General features: G+C 32.4%; 1 protein-coding gene and 1 pseudogene across 2 annotated transcripts; one reads left to right on the top strand and one right to left on the bottom strand.

Annotated features, from left to right (window-relative positions):
* Nucleotides 1-714: 714 nt before the first annotated feature.
* On the top strand, nt 715-2879 carry LOC114396219 (annotated as a pseudogene).
* A 2669-nt stretch (nt 2880-5548) lies between these two features.
* LOC114394649 (anaphase-promoting complex subunit 2-like) lies at nt 5549-12664 on the bottom strand. Of its 2 annotated transcripts, none has more exons than XM_028356315.1 (17): nt 12283-12664; nt 12122-12214; nt 11792-12026; nt 10955-11247; nt 10729-10800; nt 9719-9963; nt 8887-9303; nt 8578-8779; nt 8314-8428; nt 8121-8203; nt 7618-7737; nt 7401-7489; nt 7236-7317; nt 6753-6944; nt 6512-6580; nt 6215-6388; nt 5549-6060 (listed from the first exon to the last, which is right to left on the bottom strand). In XM_028356315.1, exons 1-16 carry the CDS (start codon nt 12511-12513, stop codon nt 6266-6268), a joined length of 2661 nt encoding a protein of 886 aa, XP_028212116.1. In that variant the 5' UTR covers nt 12514-12664; the 3' UTR covers nt 5549-6060; nt 6215-6265. The 2 variants fall into 2 exon arrangements, with proteins under 2 accessions (XP_028212116.1, XP_028212117.1); XM_028356316.1 differs by having other exon boundaries at nt 11792-12023; nt 12283-12663.
* Nucleotides 12665-15149: the final 2485 nt, after the last annotated feature.

Raw genomic sequence — 15149 nt, forward strand, 5'->3', positions numbered from 1 at the left:
CATTTCATTACCTTTTGGTCAAACAATACTTTGGTTCACAAATAAATAAATATATACTCATGTATAACTAATTATTAAATGGATATTAATTAATTTTTTAAAATTAAATAATTTATTTATCTATTATATTCAAGTCAATTTAAACAAAATATATATAATTTTATTTTATAGTTCATCTAATTTGTTTATATTTATAAATAATATTATATTAACAAATACTTTTAAAAATAAAATATTAAATAATTTCAAATATAAACTATTATTAATTTCATTAAATTGTAAGTTGTAATACTAAAACTTTACTACTACTTTGTTAAGTCAAAGGATTCCACGTTACAAAAAAAAAAAAAAAAGGATTACAAGTTACTTCATTTATTAGTTTCCCTTTTTTCTGGTTTGGTATTAATAGCTTCATGCTTATTAGCAGTTTACTGAATTTAGCATAGATAAAAATATACTATTAGTAAATAATAGCCAAAGCATTTTGTTTTCCTTTTGGTTTTTGGGGAAAACTTAAATGGTGACAATAGAATGCTATTGCGTCTCACATCAGCTGAAAAAGAAGATCTTTTGTTCGTGATTTTTTTTTCTAAACAAGAGTATAAAATACCAATATTATGTTTATTTCATCTCTAACAAAATATATTAGTATAACATAAATAAATAAAATCGCTACTCCCAATTTTTGTTTTACAAATATTAATAGCTCAAGTAATGAAGGGTAAAAACTAAGAAATGAAGGTAGTGGGAAACGGTTTTGAAACAGAAGTGGAAAATGGCTAAAAAGAAGGAACCTCATTCCCCATGCTTTTTCCTTGTATATGCAGCCCTGTGATATGAAACATACATCCACAATTAATTAATTGGAGAAGGAAAGGGTAGAAACGGTTTTCCACTTTCCTAAACTCAATGGCTACTTCCTCCCATTACTTCATTTTCTTCTGCATTCTAGTCTCCATCTCCCTCGCACAATCGCATGCTTATCCCATGAAATTAAGCTTCTCAACTCATTTTTCTTCATTACTACTTGAACTGAACTGTCTCATTAGTCATTGCATTGCGTTACATTACGTTTCATGCTCTTTATTTTTATTCGATCTATTCTATTAGTTTCTTGTAGTTGACTTACACGTGTCATTTAAATAAACTAACTTTGTCTATTTACTTAAACTATTGTGATATTTAGTTCATGATATAGTATTAGGTATGGTTTTAAATTGCAGTCTCAATCCTCAATGTGGTTTTTTTTGTGATATTTGATATTGGGAGAAATTTCAAGCAAAAAGATGTGAGAATAATTTAAAATCATGGTATGAGGAATTTATTACTCACATTTGCATGCCTGATTGACAAAGCATTTGAAAAATCAAAAAGAAAATATTTAAATATATTTTTTTATAATTTTTTTGTTTTATTTCTTTTAAAATTTATTTTTTGTTATTAAAGTACTTTTAGATAATATTTTTTCATCATTCAAAATATTTTTTTATTATTTAAAATATTATTTAAAGTATTTTAAGGTTGAAAAATAAAATTAACACATTTTCTAATGAATAAAATGAAAAAATTACAAAAAAAATATACTAAATTGTAAGACAAATGTATTTAAGCCAAAAAAAACAATCATTAAAAAAAAGTATGTTCCTAAGTGTATGGTTTGTGGTGTTAATATGTAGGAGTTCTCAGCAATGGAGGACACCCTTCACCTAAACATGGTGGATTCCACCTTGGAAGCGGCGAAGAGGTTGTTATCCAAGTCCCTAAGGGTTGGTCAGGGAGAATATGAGGCAGACAAGGTTGTTCCTTCGACCATAAAACAGCAAAAGGTTCATGTCCAATAGGTGATTGTGGAGGCCTTTTACAATGCAATGGAATTGGTGGAATCCCTCCAGCTACACTAGTAGAAATTACCCTTGGAACCTCTCAATCACCATTGCATTTCTATGATGTTAGTTTGGTTGATGGGTTTAACCTTCCAGCGTCAGTGAAGCCTGCGGGTGGTGGTGGTGCAGGTTGCGGTATTGCGGCGTGTGAGGTTAACTTGAACGTTTATTGCCCTTCTTCTTTGGTTGTGGAGAGGAATGGGAAGGTTGTAGGGTGCAAGAGTGTTTGCTTGGCTGCAAAGTCTGATAGGTATTTTTGCACTGGTGAGTTTGCTGGGAGGTGCAAGCCAACTGTGTTTGCTCATCTTTTCAAGATCATTTGCCCTAATTCTTATAGCTATGCTTATGTGGTCAAGACTTGTGTGGCACCTCGCTATGTCATTATATTTTGCCCTGCACATTGATCATGTTTGTGGTGTTTTCAGTGTTTTTAATTTGTTGTTCTTCAGCCTGAAGTACTTGTGACTCTCTTTTTTTGTTTTAGACTTGGCACTTTTATCGAAGGTAGAAATTTATGATCTTACCAGTACTCTATATATCATTTGGAGTTGTGATAAACTGATCGATTATGCCCAATTGTTTCAATTATTAGATTGTTAATTGAGTCTCTTACAGTTGCATTCTATCATCTGGAGTTGTGATTAACTGATTGTGTTCCAATTATATCAATTATTAGATTGATAATTGAGTCTTTTACTGTTGCAGTCAGTGTGGAATTTCTTAATTCATTTAGCATGTCAATTAAATTTCATCTATATAGCTTATATTGTCTCCTGTGTGCTAAAATTTACCTAAAATAAAAAAAGTTGCTTAGTACAAAAACATGTGTTGAAACAAATTCTTGACAAAATCAGGTATAAACATAAACTTTGTGTTTCAGATTAGACTTTCATGCATGACCCTGAGCCACCGAAACACTCAATATTTGGAACCAAACTATGCTAAGCTACTGGATAATTCTTCTTTACTCTTTCATTACTAATTGTTGTATTTATAATGATTACAGGAGAAAGAAGATAAGCTAATCATTAGCTGGTGGAGGGATAATAACAGAATGAGTGGAGAATCCATATCAGGCATAATAGTATTGCTAGGATTGTTGTGGCTTCATCTGCACGTGGACTACACAAAGTCACAAAGGCAAGTGGGCCTCTTCTGTATCCTCATGGACCTGCTAGGTGTTGTTGTGTTGCTATCACTCACCGTTTACTTAGGTAGAGAAACATGTCACTGCTCACTAGTAATAAATAACAAAAATAAAAACACTAGTTCAACTGTAAAATAAAAAAAAGACACTAGTTCAAAAACAAAGTTGTGTATAGTATGTTGTTTTAAACAGTAATAACAATTTCACTTTAATAACAATTTAAATAGTAATGCTAATTTGTATAAAAATAATTTCGTTAAATCGTCACAAAACGTATTCCGTCAAAACCATCCACCATGTGTTATAATGCTATATATATTATTAATTTTATAATTAATGTTTATTTTATAAAATAAAAAGCAATATATATTCATCCACGTATAGATTTACATGTTTAATTTAGTATAATTGTTATAATTCGTGCTGAATAGCACTGCTGTAATTCTGTAAATATAATTAATAACGAATCAGATTTATTCAAATCATTTAGTGTTATCTAGTATTGGTGTCATTTAGCATGACTTCTGATATTTATCTTTACCACGAAACACGATCAGCTCGAGATATAAACAGAATTGATGTCACACGTTTAATCTATATATAAGTTAGCAACGAGTGACCTATACTCAAGCCACAACCAACGTAAATCTTAACACCTCCATATATATATATATATATATATATATATATATATAAAGGATAAGTACAACAATTGTACCATATATACTTCAATATTTCTTCTTATAAATTCAATGAAAGTACGCAACCCAATGGCTTCAAATTCCTTGAACAATAGTAACAACAAAGAACATTTTCCCTCTTGGACCAGATTGCAGAACAAACAATTTGAAAAGGCATTGGTCTTGTACGATGAACACACCCGAGATCGGTGGCAAAATATAGCTAAAGAAGTTGGCAATAAATCGGTGGAGGAAGTGAAGAGACACTATGCAATTCTTTTAGAAGATCTTAGTAGAATGGAGTCAGGGCGTGTTCCAATTCCTGATTATAAGTTCTCAGAAAACATGGATATATGATCATGCAAGAGAGGTATTTACTACTGCTTTTAAGATGTAACAAAATGAATTTCATTTCTGCCTAAGTCTCTTTTTCTTTTGTTTCTTCTCTCATGCATGCATTGCTATGGTTCCATACCTTTCTTTTGGCTCTTTTTTCTTATTATTCATATTCTTTTGGCTATTATATACATTCATTAATTTACATGTTAATATGGGTGGAAAACATCTCGCATTTTCATCTAGAGTGCATTTTAATTTCTTCAAAAATTGATTTTAACTTGTGGGAATTTTTTTTTTCATTTTTTCTTATTTTTGTGCTTATGAAAAAATTTATCTTTATTTGCGTAGTAGGTTTTCTTAACATTTCATCCCTTTCAACAAAATGGGAGGATGTATTTTTTAGTCACTCAAACCACGTAACACTAACATGTAATTTATCAATTAATTATAATGAAATTTATGATGCAAATTTTCCTTTCTTTTAATTATGCAGGCATCCCAAGCATCTTAGTTTGAATTGAACGCTCTGAAGCAATTCAATTTCAAATATCTTTTATTAGGACGTACATGGAGGCAAAATTGTCGGATATTTGAAGGGATGGTGCAGGAATAAACAAGTCAACCAATCTTTTCTAATGAACATTTTCATTTTCTTTAATCAATATATAAAGTCAACTTCATTTCTCAATTATATCTTTCGTTTCAATGAGCTCCGCTGCAATAAAGCCAGCTTGGGAACTTTGGTAACTTGCAATTCAACAATGCATGTTTTGTTTTTTCATAATCAAGTCGACAAAATCAAATTGATTAGGATTTTCTCCTCATGCAAAAATAATACTTCATACTCCCTCTATTCTTATTTATAAGCATAATTAACTAAATTAGGCTTATTAAAAAAATTAGTCAAATATTGACATTAAATTTATCCTTAACACTAATATTCATATGAAAGAGAAAGTTACAGTTTAAAATGATAGATTAAAATAAATAAGTGTTTTAGTTAAAAATAATTAACATACAAAAGATGAAATAAAATCTTATAATAAAGAATAAAATTGGAAACTATATACCCCCAGTAATTAACATTATTTAATTTAATACTATTGATAATCTATCATAAAAAACAAAAAAAAAATTGTGAAGTAGATTACAATTTGAACTTTCTTAAAAAAAAAAACACTTTGATGATCCTAAAAAAGAATTAAAATCAAGGATTTCAATACAAGTAACTCACCAATTTAATGCCTAAAATTGCAGGACACTAAATTTAGTTATTAAAGTTATTAAAATTTGTAAATTAATGATACCATTAATCAAGTCCAGTCGTCCCCTTGGTCTAACACGACCTGAACCCATGAACTTCAATTTCTTAAAATTTTAATAATTTCAACGATGCAACCCCAATTTATTGGGAAGAGTTTGTTCTATATGCAAGGCAAATTAACCCAATCCAATTCCCTTAGTTTGCTCATACGAATTAACTTTTACACTATTTGATGTAAACACTACATGGGGCATATAAAATATTTTTTTCCTATTCAATATAAATTTATCCACTACACTAAGTTAGTATTAATTTATCCACTACACTAAATTAGCAGTAAATAATACAAATTTACATAGCAGTAGGTGACTCATTAAGAATAGATACTATAAGAAATAAAAATAAAAAAGAGGAATCTTTGGAAAAGGGTTAGCAAAAGCAGGAGTAGCACACCATGAAAGCCAAAAGAGCCAATAATGTCTTCAAATCCACATCTCCTGGAACAAAGATGATCTTTGGTGTGCTTGAATTTGTGTTATCCCAAGAGTGGAAGCATATATTGAACTGTGTTATTCCAACAACTTCTTGAAGGCATCATATTGGTACTAATAAAATGAATAGGCAAGTCTGAAACAAACTCTCGCCAAGAGTAAGCAGTTTCCTCAGGACAACACAAAGATGCCACCAAAAATGGAGCTCAAGCTGCTGCTGGTTCAGTGAATTCCAAAGATGAAGTTATTCATGAACCTGATGTGGTAATGAACACATCAGTAAAACCATCGATAATTAGGATTGATGCAATGAAAGAACTTTGTGCTAACTGATGACGACTAAGTTAATTTAAAAAAAAATGCAAAACTTTCATGAAATTCGGGATCTGGAAAACATTTAGAAATTTCACCTTTTTGTTCACTCATGATCAAATTGATTTCATTTCAACTCTGAAGTCAAACTACTTCTTTAGAAAGTACATTCCATCCCGAAGTTCTAACTTCTCCTCAGAAACTAGACCAGATAAAAAGCTTTGTAGTTGCTGGAGTGACTTGTCATATGGGGGATCGGCAATGCAAAACATCTGTGACAATACAATCATGTAACTAATCTTGATCGTGCTATCTGTGTCCAAACATTTATATAGGTGAAGGTGTAAAACTGTTCTTTTTTTTTTCAGGGGGTACAAGACTAAAACCATTCTTACCTTGAGAGTATTGTGAATTCGATCTAATGCCATGCTACCAAAGTTTGTGAGCATCCCCAGGATAAATTTCTGCCATGAAGCTACACCAGTTAGATATCTTTTTAATCACCAGGATAAAATTTTAAATAACATACATTGCAAGAATTCTCAAGTCTTGGCAGTTTTTTTTTTAATTATTGATTAACTAAAAATATGAAAGCAAGTCACTAGTATCAACTAACCATTACTTTATCTCACATACCTCATATACAGTCATTTCCTTACGAAGTTGATTTTCCACAGATGCCACAGATCTCTCTTCCTCCTCTTCACCTCCTAGAAGTTCCTGAGCACAACCAGTACTGGCTCCATTCTTACTTGGCTCAGCCATGTTTTCCACAATGGTGTATACATGGTCAGAGGAATCTGCCCCTTGTGACTCTGCAATGATTCCCTGTGTACAAAAAACACAGTGAGAGTAGTTAGTTTCAACTTCACTTATAAACTTCAGACTTCTGCAGTTTTAAACAAGAAAAGTCACAGCCTTGAAAATTATACTCAATTGAACTGAGCAAGTCATGTCATCGAAAGATTAGAATCATCATACATAAATAAACATGACTGTTAAGTAAACTAGATGAATTTTTTTGCTATGAAAAGATAACTCTGAGATAATAATAATAATAATAATAATAATAATATTTCCACACATACTAAATATAATCATGCTGCAAGATAGTGATACCTTGCTTATCCAGAAATTTATTCTCCGATTTAAAACATCTGCAGGTACCCCAATAGCAGCTGCAAGCTTTTTAGAGGTCCAACTGAAAGAAGAAATATAATATGATATAATATTATTATACAATCAAAAACCAGACTAAAGGTATGCATAGATTGCTGAGGATACCTTGGTTGATCTTGAAATTTCATAATGATAGATGCATGAACAGGTGCTACTGTGAATTGCATTTCCCTATCTTGAAACTGCAACTCCAGCTAAACCATTGAAAATGATAATTTTAGGAGAAAATATAGAGGTAAAACAGTAAAAGGTGGGAAAGGGGCAACATTATTCATCAAAGTCAAAACTGTCAAATATCTGCAGATGGCAAGGAGCAACTAACCTTGATGGTTCCAAGACTTTTTTTCCACAGCAGCTTACGTGGTGTTTTGATTTCATTAAATCTCTTTGCATAATCAGATAGGAGCTGGTCAACAGGCTCAGGCAGGTTAAGGGGCTCATCCTGTAATTCTCTTCAAAGTTAGAGACAGTTTTGCAGTACAACAATGAAACCATTAAAAATCTATTCAGGTCCAACAATTCATTATGATATCATATTAGAAGAAGAAGAGTAGTAGTGGCACTTTTTCTGAGAAGCCTTATTGAAGAAGAAGAAGAAGAAGAAGAAGTATTGGTACTTTTTCTGAGAAGCCTTATTGAAGAAGAAGAAGAAGAAGAAGAAGAAGAATAAGAAGTATTGTACTTTTTCTGAGAAGCCTTATTGCCGAACCTAAATATAATATATAAGCTGAGCAGTGAGGAATAGATATTGTATCTTAACATAATCATTTATTTGCTCATTCACTAAAATTCAAAAGAACCAATAAAAGAATCTTGTCTGCAAACCTGTATTGGAGGCCAGAAATTAGAAGATATGATAGTAGCAGAAATTACATCCATGGATATTGCACTGTCTCCCAATTCAACACCTGAGGGTGCATCACCAATTTTTTTGTTAAGAAGACTTAAAACATAAATAATGGTTAAAATTGTCATGGGCAATAATCACAAACGTGGGAACTATAAACTTGGAAATTACTGGTCTGAGATGGCTGATTTATGGTAGCTTTAATGTTACTGTTGATTCTCTTTGAGCCAATTAGATCATTGAGCATAATCTCACATTTCTGTAGGCTGCTCTCTCCAAAGTGTATCTGCAAAAATAAAAGCATTAAACAAATGTTTAGATTGCAATACAAAATCAAGAATGAATACACACAAAATAATAATAATAATAATAATAAATATTAACTCCATACCCATCAAATAAAAAGGTTTACTGATTTTTTATTTGAATGAATACCTTGAGGAGTTCTAAAGTACGTATCTCTGAATCAATATCATAATTTGATTTATTTAGAAGTTTCTCGGCAAGCATAGTTCGATATTCATGAACTAATTGATCTTTTGAACCAATTATGCCAACAATCATCCCAAGGATGTCAACCTTCCTTTGGTTTCTGCTTCCCTTTAATGGATCTGCTTCCACAGGGTCAGGTTGCCATCTGCTTGGAAAAGCCCAATCAAAAGAAACATCAGTTTATAATATGGCAGGCAGACCAAATCGGAAAGAACAATTAAAAACAGCTGATCATCCAGAATAAAACTATACCGCATGGCATTGATCCATGCTTGCCTATCATCAGTGTTAAAATCATCATCAACACCAGCATTCTCTTGAATCTCTTCATCTCTGTTCAACTCTTCGAGAAGGCTATCTCCAGGATTTCCAGATGAACTTGAATGTGCACCAGTCCCATCTGTCATCATGGTTACTATGCACTTTATGGTATCTCTCCTTCCTCTTAAATAATCTCTTATGGGTTCACCAACTGCCTCAAGGAAAACACCTGCAGGGTCTATTGTCCTAAGTGCTTTGATAGTTGAAACATATTGGTGTAATATATCATTGGTTGAGGCGCCTGCAGTAAGCAAGCGATAACGCAGTGCTGAAATAAATGATTCCACCAGCTTTGAATGTTGTCCAGTGTATTCAAGACACAATTTTAAGTCTTCAATTGCAGGAGAGCTTCCAATATTGGTAGAGAGAAAGGAAAATAAATTATCAGATGAAGTGACATGAACAAACGAGCCACAATCTAGCAAAGAATTAATGTTATGACAACTCAAATGGCACTAGTGCTTAATGTTGGAGTTTGAGAGTTATTCAAGACCAAGGTTAAAGCATGCAACTGTGACAAGAAAGAGGTGATAATTCAAATTGAAGCTTCATTGTTCAGACAAACAGAAACAACATTTCCAGAAGAACATGATAAAGCCTAGAATAATTGTCAATCTCTCTGCTATGGCTGGAAGCTATATCCCTGAACATGTTTCAGTCAAGGGTGTTGATCTAGCCCTTCAATTTGCTAAGACATAAAATAGGGTAATTAATTTTCTAACAGAAAACTTGGAAGAAAAACAGAGAATTAAAAACAAAGTACCTCTCAGGATAATCAACAATTATCTCGAATAATTTGGCTATTCTTAAATCTTGTAGTGTTTCATATGCAAAATATTCCAGCCGCAACTTCCATCTCACAAGCCCTTCAGAGGGAGTATCAATTCCAGGACAGCATGAAGATGGCTGTGGTGCCAAAGGTGATTTCAGACCTGATGAAGTACTCTCATAACTAACGACATCACCAAGATAGACAAGAAGCGCATGAAGAAACTGAAGAGGAACAGCCTGAATGATTCCAGTTATAAGCGTACTGTGTTAGAATTATGGAAACTATGGGCTACTATGGGGAGAAAGTATATTTTAGATATAGTGCCTCAGTGACTGTCCAATTTTCAGAAATAAATAAAACTAGGGTCTAGTATTAAATTCTTCCATTAACAACTTTGGAACTCGTATGCACTATGCAGATACTTTTTACCTACTAGACTTGCTGCATATGAACATTGATATTTTTTTATACAGCATGTAACTTAAGTTGTTCCTGTGAAAACAAATGATTGGCCAAAGCAAAGCATCATAAAAAATCTTATTTAATGGAATCCATACAATATATGTAAATGAATTTAATATATCTCCCAAGGAAAGAATCATAGTTATGTAACAATTAAAATGCAACAGGAATAACAAAGTAAAAAATGCTATTAGAAAACAAGTGAAGTGAAACTTGTATGCGGTATACAATTTTGACAAGACTGGATACTTGGAAATGTTTTTGGGGGTTGGTCATCATTTGATCAACCAGTGACCAGTCCCTTTTAAGCTGATAAATCGCTGAGTGCTAACTGAATGATGAGAAGTACCACAACATTAATTTTTACAATATGATAGAAATACACATTTGTAGTATAATGAGTCAAAATTATATTTCACCATAATTTTTAAAACAGCAATTGAAATTTAAAACATAAATAGGATTAGCAAAAGAACAAATTACTGCAGTTAATTTGCATTCATGCCACAGTGAGATGTACTTCTATATGCACAACAAACCTGTATCCAGCTTTTGATAGATTGTAAAACAGAACTCCGAAAATCATCACCAGCTACATCATGTACTTTTGCCTGTCATTCAGATGAGAGAAAAACAAATGTCATCCAAAGATTAGATTCACAAAGAGGCACATAAATGCAACAAAATTGTGAGAGCAAAATTGGCAAAAAAGAGATTGAGGAAAACAGGAAAAGCCAGGATTTTGAATTTAACAAACATGCTCACCTTCAGTAGTAAAAATATAGCAGAAGCATAAGCATCTTCAGCCGTGGAAGTAAATCCAAGATTCCTAAGATCAAGAACAACTTTTCCAATGTTCTTCACAAGTTTACAGTTTTCCGAGAACCTATGGTCATTATAGCACTCATCAACATCCATTTCACCAACTTTGTTGCATAGTTTTCCTTTTTCATCTAAATCCATGCAATCCTTATTTTGAGATGCATCATCACCGAACTCTCCATCCATAATGGTACTCAACTCCTCCAGTTTTCTTTTAAAATACCAATGCAGTATAACTAATAGCAGCAGCAAACAGGAAAAAACATACAAGGCCAAAAAGAAAGGATGTAGTAAGCTCCTCAAGAAAAGAACATCAAATAAGAGAAATTAATGCCAGCAGGAAAGACAATAACTGTATTCATAATAAGACTTTCAAGCAACTATAATTTTTTACAAAGGTCAAAAGAGGAGGATTTGGCTCCTCTAAAAAGAGCATCCCACTTCTGAGGGTAAATAACAAATCTCAATTGTTGATGGGGTCAAAGCTACGCGCACATGCTTAACAAATCATGGATATGATGGACTATCAACCGTTGGTTTTTTTATCAACAACAGAGATTACTTTACACGTACTCACTTTAGAGGAGTCAAGTTCAATGATGAAAATATTGCATTAAGAACCGACCTATGTTAATCGGTATATTAGAGCTAACCACAGCAAACTTTGATGTAGAATTACACATATGATGTCTCAACAAGATTCTATAATCAAAGCAATCAATTTACTTAACGCAAACCCCTATTAATTAACATAGTAAAAAAAATAAACAGCCAACAAACCAGGGAAATGCCGAGGAAGTGAGGCCATGAGTACAGAAGAGACAATCCATTGATACTTAGAGGTAAGGTAATTTCTGTCTCCTTCAAAACCATGCTTATCCTCTGACACCTGGTCCTTGTAAGATTGCAAAGCATGCACCAACATCAATAGACACTTCTCCTGATATTGTTTCTCCAAAGTAATATCTTCCAAAGCTTTATACAACACACTCTGAATCTCATCCTCATCAATCTGCTTCAACCGTTCACACACACAATCCACACTAAACAATCACCACGACGAAAGAGGAAAAGAAAAAAAAATGTCATGTAAGGTTGAAAAACACTCACATCAAGGTCATCATTCTTGTTCAAACCTGCAACACGAGAATAAGGATCAAAATGGCGCCAAAATCTCGATGCCCCATTTCGTTCAAACGTCTCCTGCGACCGAAAAACACCATAAATTTTCGAACTTTGCAGCACTATTAGGGAAATAAATTGTGGGGTACCTCTAGGAGTCGAAAAAAGTGGTCTTGAACGAGGGAACGGAGGCGGTGTTTGCAGAGAACGTGAACAAGAGAAACAAAGTCGGGAGCGACGGAGAGATCGCCGTTACCGACGAGAAGTGATTGCGTAGCGTTGCAGAAGCCATTGTAGCCGTCGAGGATTTCTTGCACCGCATCATCAGTGAGAGAATCCAAAATTGCAGGGTTGAATATACACGGGTTTGGTTCCTCCATGGATCAGTGAACTCAACTAAAAAATGCTCACTGCAGCAGAAGGCTCAATTTGGGCGCCAGATTGGGTTTTCGTAAAAACAAAAACGCAACACCACTTTCCTTGGAGCGACAACAAAGGTCTTCGAGCAACAATGCTTGTTCAAGTTCAACAGGTAAAGCATTACACTTCTTTTTTTTTTTTCAAACGGTTCCTATGCATATATCGCAGCCGCTCATTTTTATAAAAATAGATCTAACGGCTACAGTTCCTCTGGCACGGTGGGAGACCAACGAATCTTTCCCACCCTAGAATTTGTCAATTTTTTTTGGTGAATTTTAAAATACTAGTTTTCTTTAAAAATTTCTTTAATTACAAAATAAATGAATATGATTTTTTTATATTTAAGTTAACAACTTACTTCCGTCAAAAAAGAAAGTAAACAACTACCTAATATATATGAATCATGCAGCTAAAAACCTATAAGAAAAATGAGCTTATTTCATAAATTTAGATTTACCTTAACTCCTCATAAATATTAGCATTGTCATGTTAGACATCAAAATGACAAAAATTACTCAAAAAAAAAAAACAACAAAAATTATCCTAATTTTATACAATGTTGTTAAACTCATATTCAATCGATAGGTTTGAACAGTTCAAATCGGAAATTGAATCAATAACTAGTCTAATTAGGTATGCATATTGGATGTGCACTTAATCTAGTGTTAATATCATCAATCCGGTATTTAACCGAACAAAATGCACGACTTGGTATATCGATTTAACTTTGTGACCCGTCTTCCAACGAGGACTGACCTGTTGCAATTCACACATCCTTAGAAATCATAAGTTGCATGCACTATAAAATTCAAATTAGAACCAGAATTGAAATTGAAATATGAATATAAAAACACATAGGATTAAAGCACAAGTCCTTGGGGTTGTTCAAATGAACAAGACCACTAAACCAATGTTAATATTTAGTGCATGTATTGTCAAATATAATTTATATATTATACCTTACAAATAAAATTTACTTTATTAATATAAATTATTTATTCGATTCAATCATTAACTCATGAGTTCAATCATTGACTCATTAACCTAGCACCTAATTAGAATATATGGTCAACTTAAAAACATTATTTATAGTCTCTTAGAAAATAAGTTGCTAACAACGGTATTATAGCACCCATGAAAAAATACTAGTTATGATAATATAACAACCTTATATGGTTTAGCTGATTTCTTCCTCCAAGCTTTTACATCTATTTTATTGATATTATTTTCTTCTTCTATTTTAATTTCAGTTATTGCTATGTAATATTTCATGTATTCGGACAAAAGTTGATCTCCAATTGTCATATTAAGTATCCAAAAGCTAACATGAATCCACCAAGAACATGAATACGGCTTTGGTTAACAACTACAACATGTTAGTTATAGATTCCATACATTTATATTCAACGAATCGATTACATATTATAAGGATTTTAGAATCTATGATTCCCTCGTACAGTTTGAAAGTAGAATTTATCTTGATCCATGAAAGACATAAGTTCTTCAATCTTCTTTGTTTCAATCTATCGCTTTCCTTCTTTTATTTTCCCCTCACGTTCTTGATGGGTAATTAGAGGGAAAAAAACTCTTATCGCAGAGATAGAACCTTTTGCCTTTTATTAATAAACTTCCATCAAGTTAGTTATTAGATGTTTATTAACTTCCCATAAGTTTATTAAATTTTCATATTTGTCAATAGGCCCCTTTATTTTATTAAATCAAGTTTAGGCCCTTAATTCACATGACTTACATTATCATGTTATTTAATATTTTTTCTAACATTCTCTCACTTGACTCTTGTGATGCCATAACACTTCATGATTTAATAATTACATAAATCATAATGCGCATTAAAAGACTTTAGATAAATTGGCTCAATCATTAATCATAATTAAAGATAAAAAATAATAAGAGTCATGGCGGTTACATGTCATTTAATCAACACATTCCCTTCCGTATACTACTATATTATATTTTTCTTTAATATGACTATAAAATGAGAAGTTCATAATGGGTTCAAACAAAAGTCATTCTTTCATTGACAAAAACATAATATGTTTTCCACATCATAATTTGCATGCATATACACATAAAGTAGAAAACACAAATTTCAGAAACTTACACAATAATGAGCTCAAAGTGTCAAATAAACATTATTAATAATAATAACATCCAACATCCACATCATAATTTGGGCGGTAACCCTTTTGTTAAAGGGTCAACAATCATTAGATTAGTGCTAATATGTTATATTGACACTCTATGTTTCTGAACTTCTTCTTTAATGACAAAGTATTTCAATTCCATATGCTTAGCACCTTTAGAATGTTTGTCATTTTTTAGAAAAAAAGACAGTTGCGGTATTATCACAACAAATTTTCAGCGGCTTAGCAATACTGTCAACTACTCCAAGTCCTGAAATAAAATTCTGCAACCAATTAGCCTGAACTATGGCCTCAAAGCATGCCACAAATTTAGCCTTCATGGTGGATGCAGCAATGACTAACTACTTTGCGCTTTTCCATGAAATCGCTCCTCCAGCTTAAAGATACACATAACCAAATGTAGACTTTCTTGTATCTATACAACCAGCAAA

The sequence above is a fragment of the Glycine soja genome, chromosome 18 (assembly GCF_004193775.1).
Source record: "Glycine soja cultivar W05 chromosome 18, ASM419377v2, whole genome shotgun sequence".
NCBI classification, from domain to species: domain Eukaryota; kingdom Viridiplantae; phylum Streptophyta; class Magnoliopsida; order Fabales; family Fabaceae; genus Glycine; species Glycine soja.